The following is a 14,320-nucleotide window of genomic DNA, read 5'->3' on the forward strand; positions in this document are numbered from 1 at the left end:
ATACATTTATTGAAGGCTTATTTCATATATATAGTCCTGTGGTAGACATTAAGGAAGGAAAATAAACTCTACACTTAAGTAGCTCACAGTAGCAGAGCTCTGTCAATATTTACTTAAAAGCATGTGATAAAGTTCAAGGTAAGTCAATGGGGGAAAGAATAGTTTCACTGTTGCTTTTAAACAAGTGATTCTGGGACAATTAGCTGTCCATCCATACACAAAGGAGTGAAGCCGGACCTCTGCCTCAGCTGTTTATAAAAATAAACGTAAAGCAGGTCAAAGACCTAGATGGAAGAGTTTAAATTATAAAACACTTAGGAGAAAATGTAGTTAGTCTTTATGATCTTGAAGAATGATTTCTTATATATGATTCCAAAACCACCAACAACAAAAGAATAAAAAGGACCTGGAGTGGTGAAGCACGCCTTGGATCCCAGCAGAGGCAGGTGGATTTCTGTGACCTCCAGACTAGTTAGGTTTACACAGAGGATTTAAAAAAAAAAAAAAGATGAATTTGACTTCATAGAATTAAATGTGCTGAGCTAGTAGGTGGATCTCTATGAGTTCTGGGCCAGCCTGGTCTACAGAGCTAGTTCCAGGACAGCCAAGGCTACACAAGGAAATCCTGTTTTAAAAACCAACCAACCGGGGTTGGGGATTTAGCTCAGTGGTAGAGTGCTTGCCTAGCAAGCACAAGGCCCTGGGTTTGATCCTCAGCTCCAAAATAAATAAATAAATAAATAAATAAATAAATAAATAAATAACCAACCAAACAAACAAATAAACAAAAGGAATTAAACATGCTGAACTTCAGAGTAATCTCTGACACAAATCATCGGACAGAATTCAGATCGCTAGAAACCGCAAAAATTCTGGGCGGGCCTGGCAGCCCACCTGTAATTCCAGCTTTGGAAGGCTGCTTGCTCACATACATCCAACCCTCCCAAACTATCACACAATAATAATAACAACAAACCCCCAAAATGTTCTTCAAATGATGAGTGAATACACAAAAATGTAGTATACCCACATAGTATCATTCAGTGGCAAAAGGAAGGAATCACTGTACACACAAACTACACAAATCTTGAAAACAGTATGTAAAAGAGACCTTATATACTAAGCTACATATTATATGATTCTTTTTCTATTAAATGTATGGCATAGGCAATCCATAGAGACAGAAAGCAGATTAGTTGTTACCTGGAGTAGCAGGAAAGGTGAAGAAAGGAATGATATATGATCAACGTGGGGTGGTTCCATGAGAGGTGATAGAAATTTTTTGAAATTACAAAATGCTAATGATTATACAATAATGTGTATGTATTTGCATACACACACATACATTTTATGTTATGTGAATTATATCTCAATTAAAGAAAACACTTGGAGAGTACTATGAGTATTGAATACTGTAGAAACAGCTGATTCCATCTGGGAGTGACTGTGAGAACTGCAGAAGAAAATGGGATGCAGAACCTGAAAAACAATGCCCAAATGAAGACAGTCGGTAGAGAAAGTGAGTCAACCCCGCCTCCGAGTGCCGCTCAGAAGGCTCAGTGGGTAAAGGTGTTTGTCACACTAAGTTTGATCCCTGGACGCCCAGTGCTAGAAGAGAACTGACCCCTGAGGGTTGTCCTCTGACCTCCACGTGCAGACGATGGCACCTGTGAGCCCACACTTGCATGCATCATGTGCATGTGTGCACACATAATTAATAAAATCCATTTCAATGAAAAACGATGCATGCCGGTTCTACTATTGAGTAACCATGTGGCTTGTTCAGGTGACTTAAATCTTACTAACATGACTATCCACTTCTGCAAGATGAAGACTGAGATCTGCTTCATGGATGCTGTGTGCATTGGATGGTATAGCACATGCAGAGCAGTCAATCGGCGTTCAACACATGCTGCCTGTCTCCCTCCTCAGTTTTCCTTACTGCTATTTTTGGTGGAACTGATGGCGACTATAAATGCAGAGCAGGGGAAAGGCGTTCTTTGTGTCTGAATGGTGAGGAATTTGAAGAGGCTGAAGTCTAAAGGCAGCAAGAAGATGTTTTTGAATAAAAAGACTTTTTTTAAAAAAAGGTCCTTTAGGATTTAGTCCTGAGAGATTCAGAAATCAGGGGACATTTGAGGAAGGAATAGAGATTAAAGACATTGATTCTTTAGATGAGCACAGAACGGACCAAGATATTGCTATATGATCTCATTAGAGGATGCGGTTTCTTAACCTCATTGAGTATAAGCCAGTGCCCAGCATCTTAAAGGATACATATGCTAGCTGAAGATGACCTTGAATTTCTGGTCCTCCTACCTTTACCCCCTGAGTGCTGGGAATGACATGCCCAGCTAACCTTTTCCAAATACTGAATTAACTGAAAAATATTCTATTTCCTTTACAAAGAGTACATTGCTTCTGGGCTCTTACAATACTATGTCGAGGCCTAAAATTTGTTGTAGAATGAATAATCTAGTGTGTAAATCAGCTTTTGTAACTATAACAAAATAGCTGAGATAAATAACTTATAAAGGAGGAAATGGCCCATGGTTTCAGAGGTTTTAGAGGGACATGCACTTTTTTTGTTTGTTTGTTTCTCAAGACACCTATGTAGTTCTGGCTGTCCTGGAACTCACTCTGTAGACCAGGCTGTAGCCTGGAACTCAGAGATCCACCTGCCTCTGCCTCCCGAGTGCTGGGATTAAAGGCATGCACCACCACCACCGTTAAATAAGGTGGGAAGGTGCTTTTGGGCCTGTAGTGAGGTGGAATATCATAGCAGAAGTGTGTGGTGAAGGTCCTGGCTAGGAGAGAGTGAGAAGAGAGAGAGAACAAGAGATAGAAATGGAAATAGAGTATTCAAGCATGCATATCGCAAGTCAGTGGTGAGAATTCAAGGCTCTGACTGAGGATGGAAAGACACTGGAGAATTTTAGCAGGACAGTGCCACACTGTGGTTTACATTTCTTCTTGGAGCTACTGCATGAACAACAGAACACAGAAGAAAAAGCATTGAAGCAGGGTGACGTGCCAGGGCATACTGCTGTGGTCTGGGAGAAACCTAGGCTGGTTTCCTCTCTGTTGCTGTGCTAAACTACCCTGACAAAAACCAACTCAGTGAAGAAATGGTTTGTTTTAGCTCACAATTCCAGGTTACAGTCTGTCGTTACGGACAAGTTGAGGCAGGAAATCAAAGAGCTAGTCACACCCATCCACAGCCGCGAGCCGAGGGAGGTTGATACACACCTGCTTGCTTGAGTCGACTTAGTGGCTCCACTCATACAGTTCAGGAGCCCTTGCCTGGGGAATGAGGCTGCCAGCAGTGGGCTGGCTCTTTCCATATCAATTAATTTAATTAACACAACAGCCTACAGACACACCTAATGTAGACAATTCCTTACTGAAGCTCTCTTCCCATGATTTAGGTTGCATCAAGTAGACAATTATGGCTAACTATCACAGCTGGCAACATGGAGGTGGTATACAATGACAACTGATTTGTATTTTGGTAAATTCATTTGTGCCCCTGGTGGTGGGGACAGAGGTGAGCCTATCATTTGAAGGTGGAGCTGAGCAGATTTCAGGGGTTTACAAATGATGGTCTGACAGAAAAAGGACTCAGATTGGCTTCATCCTAAAGCCTCGCTTCTCAAACTCTTCTGGGATGCCAGGGTGATACATGCACACTATACAGAAAGGCTGAGTAGAAACTGGGTCCACAGCATCATCGAGTGCTTCTTGGGTACTTACCTACTTGTAGTGAGGTCTTGTGGCAGATGGCAAAATGCCGCTATAGGGGTCATGGGAGGTCACAGTCCAAATTTTGCAGTTCCCATGGGTTCTTGCTACAGTGGATCACATGACATCTAAGTGCTCTTGCAGCTTTAATGCTCTGCGCCGTCACTGTTCAGCGCCCGGGGAGACACAGCCAACAGTGTGTGCCGCCACCCACAAGTATACAAAGGAAGATAGGACTTTAATGCTCTGTGCCATCACTATTCAGCACCCGGGGAGACCCAGCCAACGGTGTGTGCCGCCACCCACAAGTATCCAAAGGAAGATAGGAGTGGCAAGCGTGTGACTGACAGGCTGACCATTTGCAAGAGGGCCTGAGAGGTAGCAGGTCATAGAGACATTTTCAGTTTCTATAGTACTCAATTTAGTAAGTGTTTGGTTATAGCACATTACTTTCAGTAAGAGAAAGCAAGTCTATATGCTTTTATTCTAACTTATATAATGAAATTTTATGCCTCTTTTATCCAAATATATGACTGTGCATTTCTCCAACTAGTATATAAAACTCTCCAAAGGGTCTTAATGAGTTTCAGTAGGCCTGAGACAGAATACAAAATAATTTTTAAAAATTGCTAACAGATTTGACAAAGAGGAACAGGAACATTGTAAGGCCCACAGGAAATGCTGTTCTCCCTTCTGAGGTAAAGTGTATTTTCATTCAACCATGTCATCCTTTAAGATGGGTTTATAGTAATATTGCATTTCTCAGTTATTGTATGTGATGGGTATTCTTGGTTGTTAACTTGGCTAAAGCTGGAGTTAACTAAAACTCTCGTGACTGGGTACACCTGTGAGGGATTTTTTTTCTTAATTGAGTCATTTGAAGGGGAAGACCCACTTTTTTTTTGTTTTTATATTTGTTTTTGTTTTTCGAGACAGGGTTTCTCTGTGTAGCTCTGACTGTCCTGGAACTCGCTCTGTAGACCAGGCTGGCCTCCAACTCACAGAGATGTACCTGCCAGTGCCTCCTGAGTGCTGGGATTAAAGGTGTGCAAAGGTGCCTGCCACCACTGCCCAGCTGGGAAGACCCATTTTTAATCTGGATCTTTTGTGGTGGGAAGACCCACCTCTAATATGGGCCACTCCTTCTGCTGGTAGCCTATATAAAAGACATGGGGGAAGGACCCTTGTTCTCTGCCTGCTTGCCCTCACTCTGGTTGGCAAGTCCCTTCCTTTGCTGGCATTAGAGCCTACTTCTCCGGGATTTTGGCCTAAACTGAAGATCAGCTGAGACGCCAGCCTTGTGGACTGAACAACTACTGGATCCTTAGACTCTCTGTTGGTAAACAGCATTGTTGGACCACAGCTTGTAAGCCACTCTAATAAATCTCCTTCTCTCCTTCCCTGCACTCCCTCCCCGCGTGTGTGTGTGTGTGTGTGTGTGTGTGTGTGTGTGTGTGTGTGTGTGTGTGTGTATGTGTTTCAGTATATAAAGTCTGTTCCTCTAGAGAACCCTGACTAATACAGATTTTGGTACCAGGGTTGTTCATTGGGTGTTCAAAGCTTGGTGAGCTGTTCTATGGGCCTTGGAAGACAAGAATGTAATGTATGAGAAATGCAGAGGGTGGAGGCCTCCTGGCTTGTGAAGTTCCAGAGGGAAGTTTGAGAGTCACTACTGCATATTTTGAATTAAGAATCTGTAGTTCTGGTCAGCTGGGGCTGAAGAGTCAGCTGTGACTAACAAGTGATCAGAACCATGAAATGAAACTTTCACTTCATTCATCGAAGTGGGACAGTTGATGGCAGTCACCTAGGGCCGAGAAATTAGCAGGATGAAGAAGAGACCAGCATCATTAGGGTGAAATCGTCTGGGAAGTGTTTCCTCAGAGTCGGCACACAGAAGCTGTGTTCCAGAGGTGACCAAGGTTGTACCTCCTGCAGGCAGCTGAACGTGGTAGTGTAAGAGTCACTCAGGTGATGCTGGTTTTGAAGACATGCTGGGGTCAGGGAGAGCAGACAGCTGAGGCTTGGCACCATGAAGAGAGGCCAGGAGAGGCTACTGGTGAAAGTGCAGCCCAGTTGCCACAGAAGACCCCAGCATTTTGGAGATGCCAGTACCATGAGATGACCACCCAAACCAGCAGCCTTCCTGGAGCCAGCCAGGTACTAGAAGACAAGCTGTGTGTGCTGCAGAAGGTGGAGCCAGAGGCTTGACCCAAGCCCTTGGCGGATCTCAGTAGATTGTGAGTGGATCCTAGACAGTGGACAATTTACACAGTTTGGTAATTTACACAGTTGGGATTTGGTTTTGGTTTGATTTGATTGTGACAGTGGCCTGGTTCTTCCCTCTTGAAGTAAGGAAGTATTTAATTCATTTTTGATTTTATAGGAGCCCACTGTTGAAAGACATTAGATCATAAAAGACTTTGGATTTGAAAAGAGACTGAATTTTTAAGTGTTTAAAATTTTAAAGACTGTGGGACTTTTTAGGTTTGTAAAATGTTTTATACTGTGATGTCTTTATTTATGTGTGACCTTGGGGATGAAAAGAAAGGAAAGGTTGTGGCTTAACAGCATTTTGTTTCTGCGTCAAATTGACAAGGGGGTCAGTTGTACTGGCTGTTTTATGTCAGTTTGACACAAGCTAGAGTCCTGACTCCCTGTGATGGTGAACTGTGATGGAAGTGTAAGCCAAAGGAACCCCTTTCTCCCCAATGTGCTTTGGGCATGGTCTTTCATCACAGCAACAGTAACCCTGACTTTATTTCAGGAAATAAGAGACATTGTTCACGATCAGTATGCTTCATTTTCTGTCAAGAGCAGTAGAGATTTACTTACTTCATGGATCTGTGAAGTAAAGTCATATATGTGTATGGATGTCTACAAATCTACTCAGCAGATTAAGACTACTTTGGATACACATCTGGCCTTTTTTCTGAGACACGGTCTCCGGTTTCATATATCCCAGACTAGCCTTAAACTTTCTATATAACAGCCTAGGATGAGTTTGAATTTTTATTTTTCCTGCCTACCCTTTCCTCGCCCCACCACACGTGGGTTGATGTGGTGTCCTGGGGATTGAACCTAGGACTTCATGCACGCTCTCTCAACTTCTACATTCCCAGCGCTAAGCAGAACTTTCTCATTTTTGTCGCAGGCCCCGGTCTCAGACAAAGATTCTGAATGGAAACAGAGGGTGGCCGGGAAGGACGGCTAACAAGTAGGGAGACACCGGCCACTCCGCGGGGCTGAGCTGGGCGGGAGACAGCTGGCCTCACGTGACCTCAGGCCCCCGGGCAGCTGGGACCCCGCCCCTCCGCGCTTGCAGGGGGAAGGGGAGGCGCATGCGCACCCCGCGTTAGTGATGGAGGAGAGAAGATGGCGGAAGCGGAGTGAGTGACTTGCTGGTGACTGATGTCGTAACCGGGGGGCGAGTGAGGGCAGCGACACGTCCCCCCGAGGGAGCTCTCAGGGTCCCGAGGCTGACAGCGCAGGGCGGAGGAGAGGCGGGAGCCGCGGCGTGGTGGAGGAGCCCGGGCAGGGGAGGAGGAGGATGGCAGGTCCCGTCAGCCTCCCCTCGGGAGTGCGTACGGCGCGGTCCGGCCCCGCGGCCCTACCCGCACGGCCACCCCGGGGACCGGGCCTCCGGGGCCTCCCGGGACGCCAGCCCTGGGGCGCTCTTCCGGGGCTGTCACTCCGGCGGCGGGCCCCGCCGAGGTGTGTCGGGCTGGGCGGGCGCCGCCAGGCCTCCGCGCTGGCTCCTGCGACCCGTCGCCGTCCGTCCGTCAGTCTGTCCGGCTTGCGGCGGGAGCTGCGGGGGACCGCGGGGAGGCGTCCGGGCCGCAGTTGCGGCTGGCCGAGGCCGAGGCCCCGGGCCTTTCCTTGCATTCCCCCTCCGGGCTCGGGCTGCAGCGGGCTCGGGCTGCAGCGGGCTCGGGCTGCAGCGGCGTGCCTCCCTCCCTGCAGGGCCGCATTCTTGTGTGGCGCTGTGATGGTATGCTGGGTTAGCGACTTGAAACTTACTGGTTCCCGGGTAGGCCTCTGGCATACCAGAACTGAACGGTGCAGGTATTTCCATGTCAAGCCCATGCACTTATCAAAAGAGTTCTTTTGTACCAGGCCTCGAAATGTCTGCGATGATTTTTGGCCAGTTGCACTCACCAGTGTTTAGAATTGATGTCTAGGTTCTCTGTGACCATTTTTGGTAGGTCAGAACTACTTGCCGTCGCATTTGGGCTTGGGAGCACAGCTGAGCAGAATAAGACTTTGAAAGACCAGGGTTTGCGGTGGTGTATTGAGTGTCATTGGTACATGGTGCAGAAGTGTTACGCCAGAGGGTAGTTTGATCAAGGTTTTATTTACCTCACTGCTGATTGTGTGCAGTATTGAACAAGTACAATATGACCCTGTGGTTGGGTGATTGGAAGGCAATTAAAAAAATAGCAGTGAAAATGTTCGATTCAACTTACAATAAAAGAAGTTAGTGAGAAATCATTCCCCTCCTTTTTTCCTTTCACTTTTCTCCCTTGTAAATTGGATGTAATTCAGATATGGTGGACTGGAGAATGTGGAGTCTCATTGAGGGCTGCATAGTGATACCCTGTTTTGTTTTAAGAACAGCAATGTTCTCGTTACATTCTTGTCAACGACGGGAATGTCGGTTGGTTCAAATTTTATTTCTCAGGAGAAAAAGACAGATAAAGAAAGAAGAAACTAGTAAAACCTCACGTGGGTTTCTGACCCTGGAGTAACAACGAATGTGCTTTTAGTTTGTAACAACATGGAAGCCTTTGCAATTGACCTTAGAGGTTTGAGTTTATTAACATGTAGATTTCTTATTAGGTGAAACTTTGTACCACAACATAAATGACATAAGATTGTAATATTAGAGGAAAAAGATTAGAAAGTTTGATACAAAAATGTACTTTACTTGCTGTATATAGGAAAGTGAATTAGTTATATTTCACCACCACCGCAAATTTTAGAGCAATTCTCCGTGAAAAAAGATTTTTGTAAGGATGTAAGAAGTTGCTTTTATTTGCTGCTTCATTTCCCTAGTCTGTTATTAAGCTAAACTCTGTTACTAGAATTAGTAAGGTCAATGTTGTAGACTAATAAAAAAAAAGAGTTGAAAAAATTAACTTAAAATTTTTATGTGTATGGGTATTTTGCCTGCATATATGTCTCTGCATTACTCCATGGTGTGTGCCTGGCTCCTCAGAGGCCAGAAGAAGGTATCTGATTCTGGGACTCGGTTTCTGAGGGTTATGAGCCTCTGTGTGGGTGCTGGGCATCAAACCCAGGCCCTTTGCAAGAACAGCCAGTGGTCTTAACCATTGAACCATCTCTTCATCCTCACTATTTTTAATTTTAATTTTTTTTTTTGTTTTTGGAGACAGGGTTACTCTGTGCAGTTTTGGAGCCTGTCCTGGAACTCACTCTTTAGACCAGGCTAGCCTCGAACTCACAGAGATCCTCCTGCCTCCCGAGTGCTGGGATTAAAGATGTGTGTCGCCGCCACTACCTGGCTTTAATTTTTATTTTTAAATTACTTTTTTTTGGAGACAGGGTCTTGTGTAGCCTAGGCTGACTTCTTACTTATGTAGCTAAGGATGACATCTTTCTTAAAGTGCTGGAATTACATGTGTGTGAGCCACCATACTAGGTTTAATAAGAGTTTATTTTTAAATAACCACGTGGCACCTACAGTTAAACTAGTGAATATAAGTCCTTAGGAACCGTCACTAAAGAATGACTTTGAGGGGTGGAGAGATGGCCAGCAGTTGGCAAAGGACCCAGGTTCAATTCCCAGCACCCACACTGTGGCTCCGAACTGTCCATAACTCCCCAAATGCATGTGTAGGAGCACACAGGCACAAAGATACATACGTTCTTTCCTCCAGACACCCAAGAAGACAGAAATAAGTAAAGAACTCTGATATTGCTTGGTTTCAAAGCTGTCTTTTTTTTTTTTTTTTTTTTTTTTGGAGACAGGGTTTCTCTGTGTTGCCTTGGCTGTTCTGGATCTCAGTTTGAAGACCAGACTGTCCTTGAACTCACAGAGATCCACCTGCCTCTGTGCCTCCTGAGTACTGGGATCAAAGGTGTGCATCACCACCGTTGGGCTTCAAATTATCTTTTATATTGGAAAAAAATTCACATAATATATTTTGATTACGTTTTTTTTTCCCTCCTCAATTCCTCCCAGATTCCCCCTATCTCCCTACCTACCCAACTTTCTTTTCTTTTCCTCTCAGTCTTTTTTAAACAAACAAACATAAAAACAAAAACAAAACCCCAGAAACAGCTGGATGGTGGTGACTCACACCTTTAATCTCAGTACTAGGGAGGCAGAGGCCGGTGAATCTCTGTGAATTCCAGGACAGCCAGGGCTACACAGAGAAACCCTGCCTCAGAGGATAGGGGAGAAAAAAAAAAGAAAAAGAAAACTACAGAACCCCCCCCAAAAAAAAACCCATAAAATCAAAATAAATAGGCAAAAGACCAAGTCTAGACAAAAATTGCCAAAACGAAGCAAAATGAAGCAGAAAGTCCACCAAGTTCTTTCTGCGTTGGCTAACTACTCCTGGGCCTGGGACCTGCCCTGTAGTGTGTTTGGTAGATAGATCCACTGAGACTCCACGGAGAAAATTTGTTTTCCCATTGCCAATGGGTGTCAATTCAGATAGCTTATGGATTAGGACTAGGACCCTGTGTCCACTCTCTCTTTCAGATCTGTCCTTTTTCAATAATGCAAACGGAAACTTCAAGGTTTTGTCTCCGTTGCTGTTCTGCGTCGTTTGAATTCAGTTTAGCAGATACTACCCATCAATTATTCTGTATGTGGGGAAGTATGTTTCCCCCCTATTTGGTGATTGTGTGCTGGCTTTATTGTATTAAGGCCTCCCTAGACATTTAGACTCTGAACTAATTATTTCTTTGTAGTGAGCATTCATTGAAGCTCCTAAGACAGTGCTTTTTACCAGTACTGATCCTTTGTGTTGTCTACTAGATTTAAGGATCACAGTGCGGCTATGGATATCGAGCCAAGCTCTGGAACATCTTCTGTGTCAACGACAGCCAGTAGCACCACCACCACCACCATCACCACTTCCTCCTCTCGAATGCAGCAACCACAGATCTCTGTCTACAGCGGTTCAGACCGACATGCTGTTCAGGTACTTCAGCTATATGCGTGGGAGGTTAAGCCTGAAGATGGCAGACTGCTGTGCCTACGTCAGCTGTATGTGTTGATTCCTATTCTAAGACAGTAGAATTGTAAAAGTTCAGGCTGGGATGTAGCTCAGTGGTTGAGGGCTTGCTAGTCTGTGTTTGATCTCTAGCATTGCCAAAAATCAAGTAAAAAAAAAAATCATTAAGTTTTTAAAAACCAATGAAGTTATTTAATAATTGTACTATTGAGAGGGCTTACGTTTGTCTACATGATGCTTATAAGATTATGTGTCAGGAAAATTATAATTGAATGTCTCTAAGTGCTGCTGTAAGAGTGAACATATTGCTTAGGAGATATTTAGGATAGCTGCTTTTCTGTCTTAATTTTATATTTGAGCCCACTGTGCCACTCACAGAGAGCTTCTCACATTCAGGTGGCATGAGAGCACTAAGCAGGAGGCTCTGCAGCCTCTTGTGGCAGAGAGGGAAGAGAATATTTAGAAAAACTTCGGTGTAGTCACTTAACTGAGAAAGTAAAATCAGCCTAGTTGAACTTTAGACCAACAGAGACAATAAAGTATTGTTTAAAAACACCTAAGAGTGTTGTAGCCTGTTGGGTTCTCTGTGTGCCCTTGGGTCCCAGGAAACAGGAAATGCGGATGACACTGTGTACTTTTATCACTTACTGTGAGAGTTAAACGAAGCATTAGAACTGTGGGGGATGTTACAGGTTTCTAATGAATGACAGTGGTGTCTGTCTGTTGAACAGTTTTTATGTACCAAGCATTTAATAAATGCTTTCCTTGTGTGGATTATTTTGTTTAATCCTTTATACCAGAACTCTATACAGGAGGCATTTTACAAATGGGAAGACAGTGTTTTAAATAGACTAAATAATTCCAAATTCACATTGCTGGTAGGTTTTCTGCCTTCGGCTCTGCCATTGACTGCTCTGCCTTCTCCGAGTTCTTGCGACTTCTGTGTTACTCGTCTTCGTTTTATAGGCTCCTCAGGTGCATTCTTTAAGGGTTTTTAGTGCTGGGGTCAAAATGCTCTTTAATAATTGCATTCTTCCTGTTTGTGCTGCCCTCTCCCTGTGCTCTCTTCTTCCATGGTAGATAGAGAACTGTTGGAGACCTAGTCAGCTCAGCAGAAAGTCAACTTTGAATGCACAGTGTGCTTTTAATGCCTTCTTTTTTCTCTGTGGTGAGAGAGATGTGGAAGGATATTAGAGTGAAGAGCATCCAGATGGTATGATATTTGACTATGCTATTTTTTTTTCATTTTCACTTAAGCTGGGTAAATTTATAAATGAAATGTTACTAGAGACATTGCAGGTACTGATATGTCTCACAGGAAGTCAAACTCTAGTTATTACAGATCATTGAATTACCTCATCTAAAGTGTTTTCAAAGCCACTTAAGTAGTTCTTTAACTTTCAAGCTTTCTGTTTTAGTCATGTGGATTTTCTTCACCCTATTTCAGTAGAGAAGCAAAGTAAGAATGGTGTATTGTGCCTTTAATTTGCCATTACAATGTCTGTGGTGAATAGACTATGTTGACATAGGACATTACTATTCTGAGGGAATTGGGCATCAAGTTGATTATTCACTTGTTATTGAGTGTGAGTTTTTAGAAATTTGTTATGGAATTAGAATATCATGTATGGATTTATCTGACCAAAGAGAAATACTGTAGTTGTGAGTCACTTAGTGTTTTGTCCATAGGCTTCTGCTATGAGGACTCAACTAGGAGTGTGTGAGAAGAGTTCGGAACAGGAGAGAGATAGGAACACACACAAGTACAGTAACCGGTAGAGATCCAAGTGAAGGGATTCATGGCTTTAGGTCAGCTCTCCCTACTTACCATGAGTTCTGGTGTTCTCACTCCGGCAGTCCTGTGAGACTGCTGAGTGCTGAGATTAGAGCTCCGCTGTTGAGAGTCACATGACTGATGAGGCAGTCTGACTTACTTTGAACAGAGGGAGGGAGGAGTTTTCTGTTGTCTTTTTAGAATACTTGACCTCTGTGTAGGCTCAGACTTCACCTTTGCTAATAAGTACTATAATTAATGGTTTCTATGAGTTTATTTTTAACAAAATTACTCAATTTTATTAAAAAAATTGGATATGTTTGTGTAAGAGTGTTTTGCCTGCGTGTGTGTATGTCCACCAAGTGCATGAAGTGCCCAGAAAGGTCCTAGAGCTGGAGCTATGGATGGGTGAGAGCCACATGGGTGCTGGGCACTGAATCTGGGTCCTTTGGAAGAACGAATGCTCTCAACAGCCCTGTACACATTTTTAATGTGTGTGTTTGCCTGCATGTATATACATGGACCTTGTGAGTGCCACTTACCCACCAGAAGATGGTGTCAGATGCTCTGCAACTACAGTCATAGGCAGTTGTGAACTGCCACGTGGTGCTGGGACCATACTCGTCTTTAACTGAGCCAACCTTCCAGCTTTAGGAGTTTTTCAAATATTCTTCCACCAAAGTCCCAGGAGCTGGTGATGGTGCAGCAGATGAAGGCATCTGTCTCTAGGCTGGACCGCCTGAGTCTGATTTCCAGAGCCCACTTGGTGGAAGGATGGAGCCAAGCTCCTGCAAGTTGTCCTCTGACCTCATACACACATGCCATGGTACATCAGTACACAAATAAAGAAATGCACTTTTAAAAAAGGATTAAGACTGTTCCTATGTGGAAATATAAAATTGGGTATTTCTTATAAATTTAAAAATTATTTTCAAAGAGAAATACCTTTTTAATTTTATACATTTTTTTTTTTTTTTTTTTGAGACAGGGTTTCTCTGTGTAGCTTTGGAGCCTTTCCTGGAATTCACTCTGTAGCCCAGCCCAGGCTGGCTTAAATTTATACAATGTTTAATATAATTGTAGACTTTGAGACATGTGTAGGAAAGTTTAAATCAGACACTAAAGGTCATCACTAACGTATTCACCTTTATTATCTCCTTGAGTATTTTAAGACCAAATGGTATCCTACTCAAAATGATTTTCTTTACCTTGTGATATGTTGGTACTTCATGTTATTGTATAATACAGGAGTCACTAGGTATACCTGTAGCACTTGATATTAAAATTAAAATTCAAGTTCAGTTTAAAGTTAAAACCTACTTCTTTCCTCTAGCTGTTCTTATGTCCTTGCTGGACATGCAGCTGGTGGTCATTGCATGTGTCTGTATCACTGTATGTAATGGCTGCATGGTGAGAGCACTCTCTACATGTGCCCTGAAACTTACCAAGTTGTGTACAGAAAGGCTATGAAACTGAAATTGTTACTGCTAGTCTAGGAGGGGTTGTTTTCCTGGTCAGTTGTAGTATTCTTTTGGAACTTTGTCCATCCAAAAGTTGTAAAGTACTATATCCCTTTAACTAGTAAGGTTTTTTTTTT

The 14,320-nt window shown here is 43.4% G+C and overlaps 1 protein-coding gene across 6 annotated transcripts in view; it reads left to right on the forward strand.

Annotated features, from left to right (window-relative positions):
- The first annotated feature begins 7,032 nt into the window (after window positions 1-7,032).
- Window positions 7,033-14,320, forward strand: part of Phc3 (polyhomeotic homolog 3) — a 78,597-nt gene continuing 71,309 nt past the window's right edge. For 4 of the 6 annotated variants that reach the window (XR_008216692.1, XM_052731889.1, XM_052731890.1 and 1 more), the window contains exon 1: window positions 10,751-10,916. Coding sequence is in view for 5 of the 6 variants with exons in the window: in XM_052731889.1 (XP_052587849.1) it covers window positions 10,773-10,916 (144 nt within the window). In the remaining variant the exon portion in view is untranslated. Of the gene's footprint in view, window positions 7,131-10,750; window positions 10,917-14,320 lie in introns of those variants that run through there. The other 2 variants (XM_052731891.1, XM_052731892.1) reach the window with 1 other exon arrangement.

Source organism: Peromyscus californicus, unplaced genomic scaffold (genome assembly GCF_007827085.1).
Source record: "Peromyscus californicus insignis strain IS unplaced genomic scaffold, ASM782708v3 Scaffold_9__1_contigs__length_137607984, whole genome shotgun sequence".
In the NCBI taxonomy this organism is placed as follows: domain Eukaryota; kingdom Metazoa; phylum Chordata; class Mammalia; order Rodentia; family Cricetidae; genus Peromyscus; species Peromyscus californicus.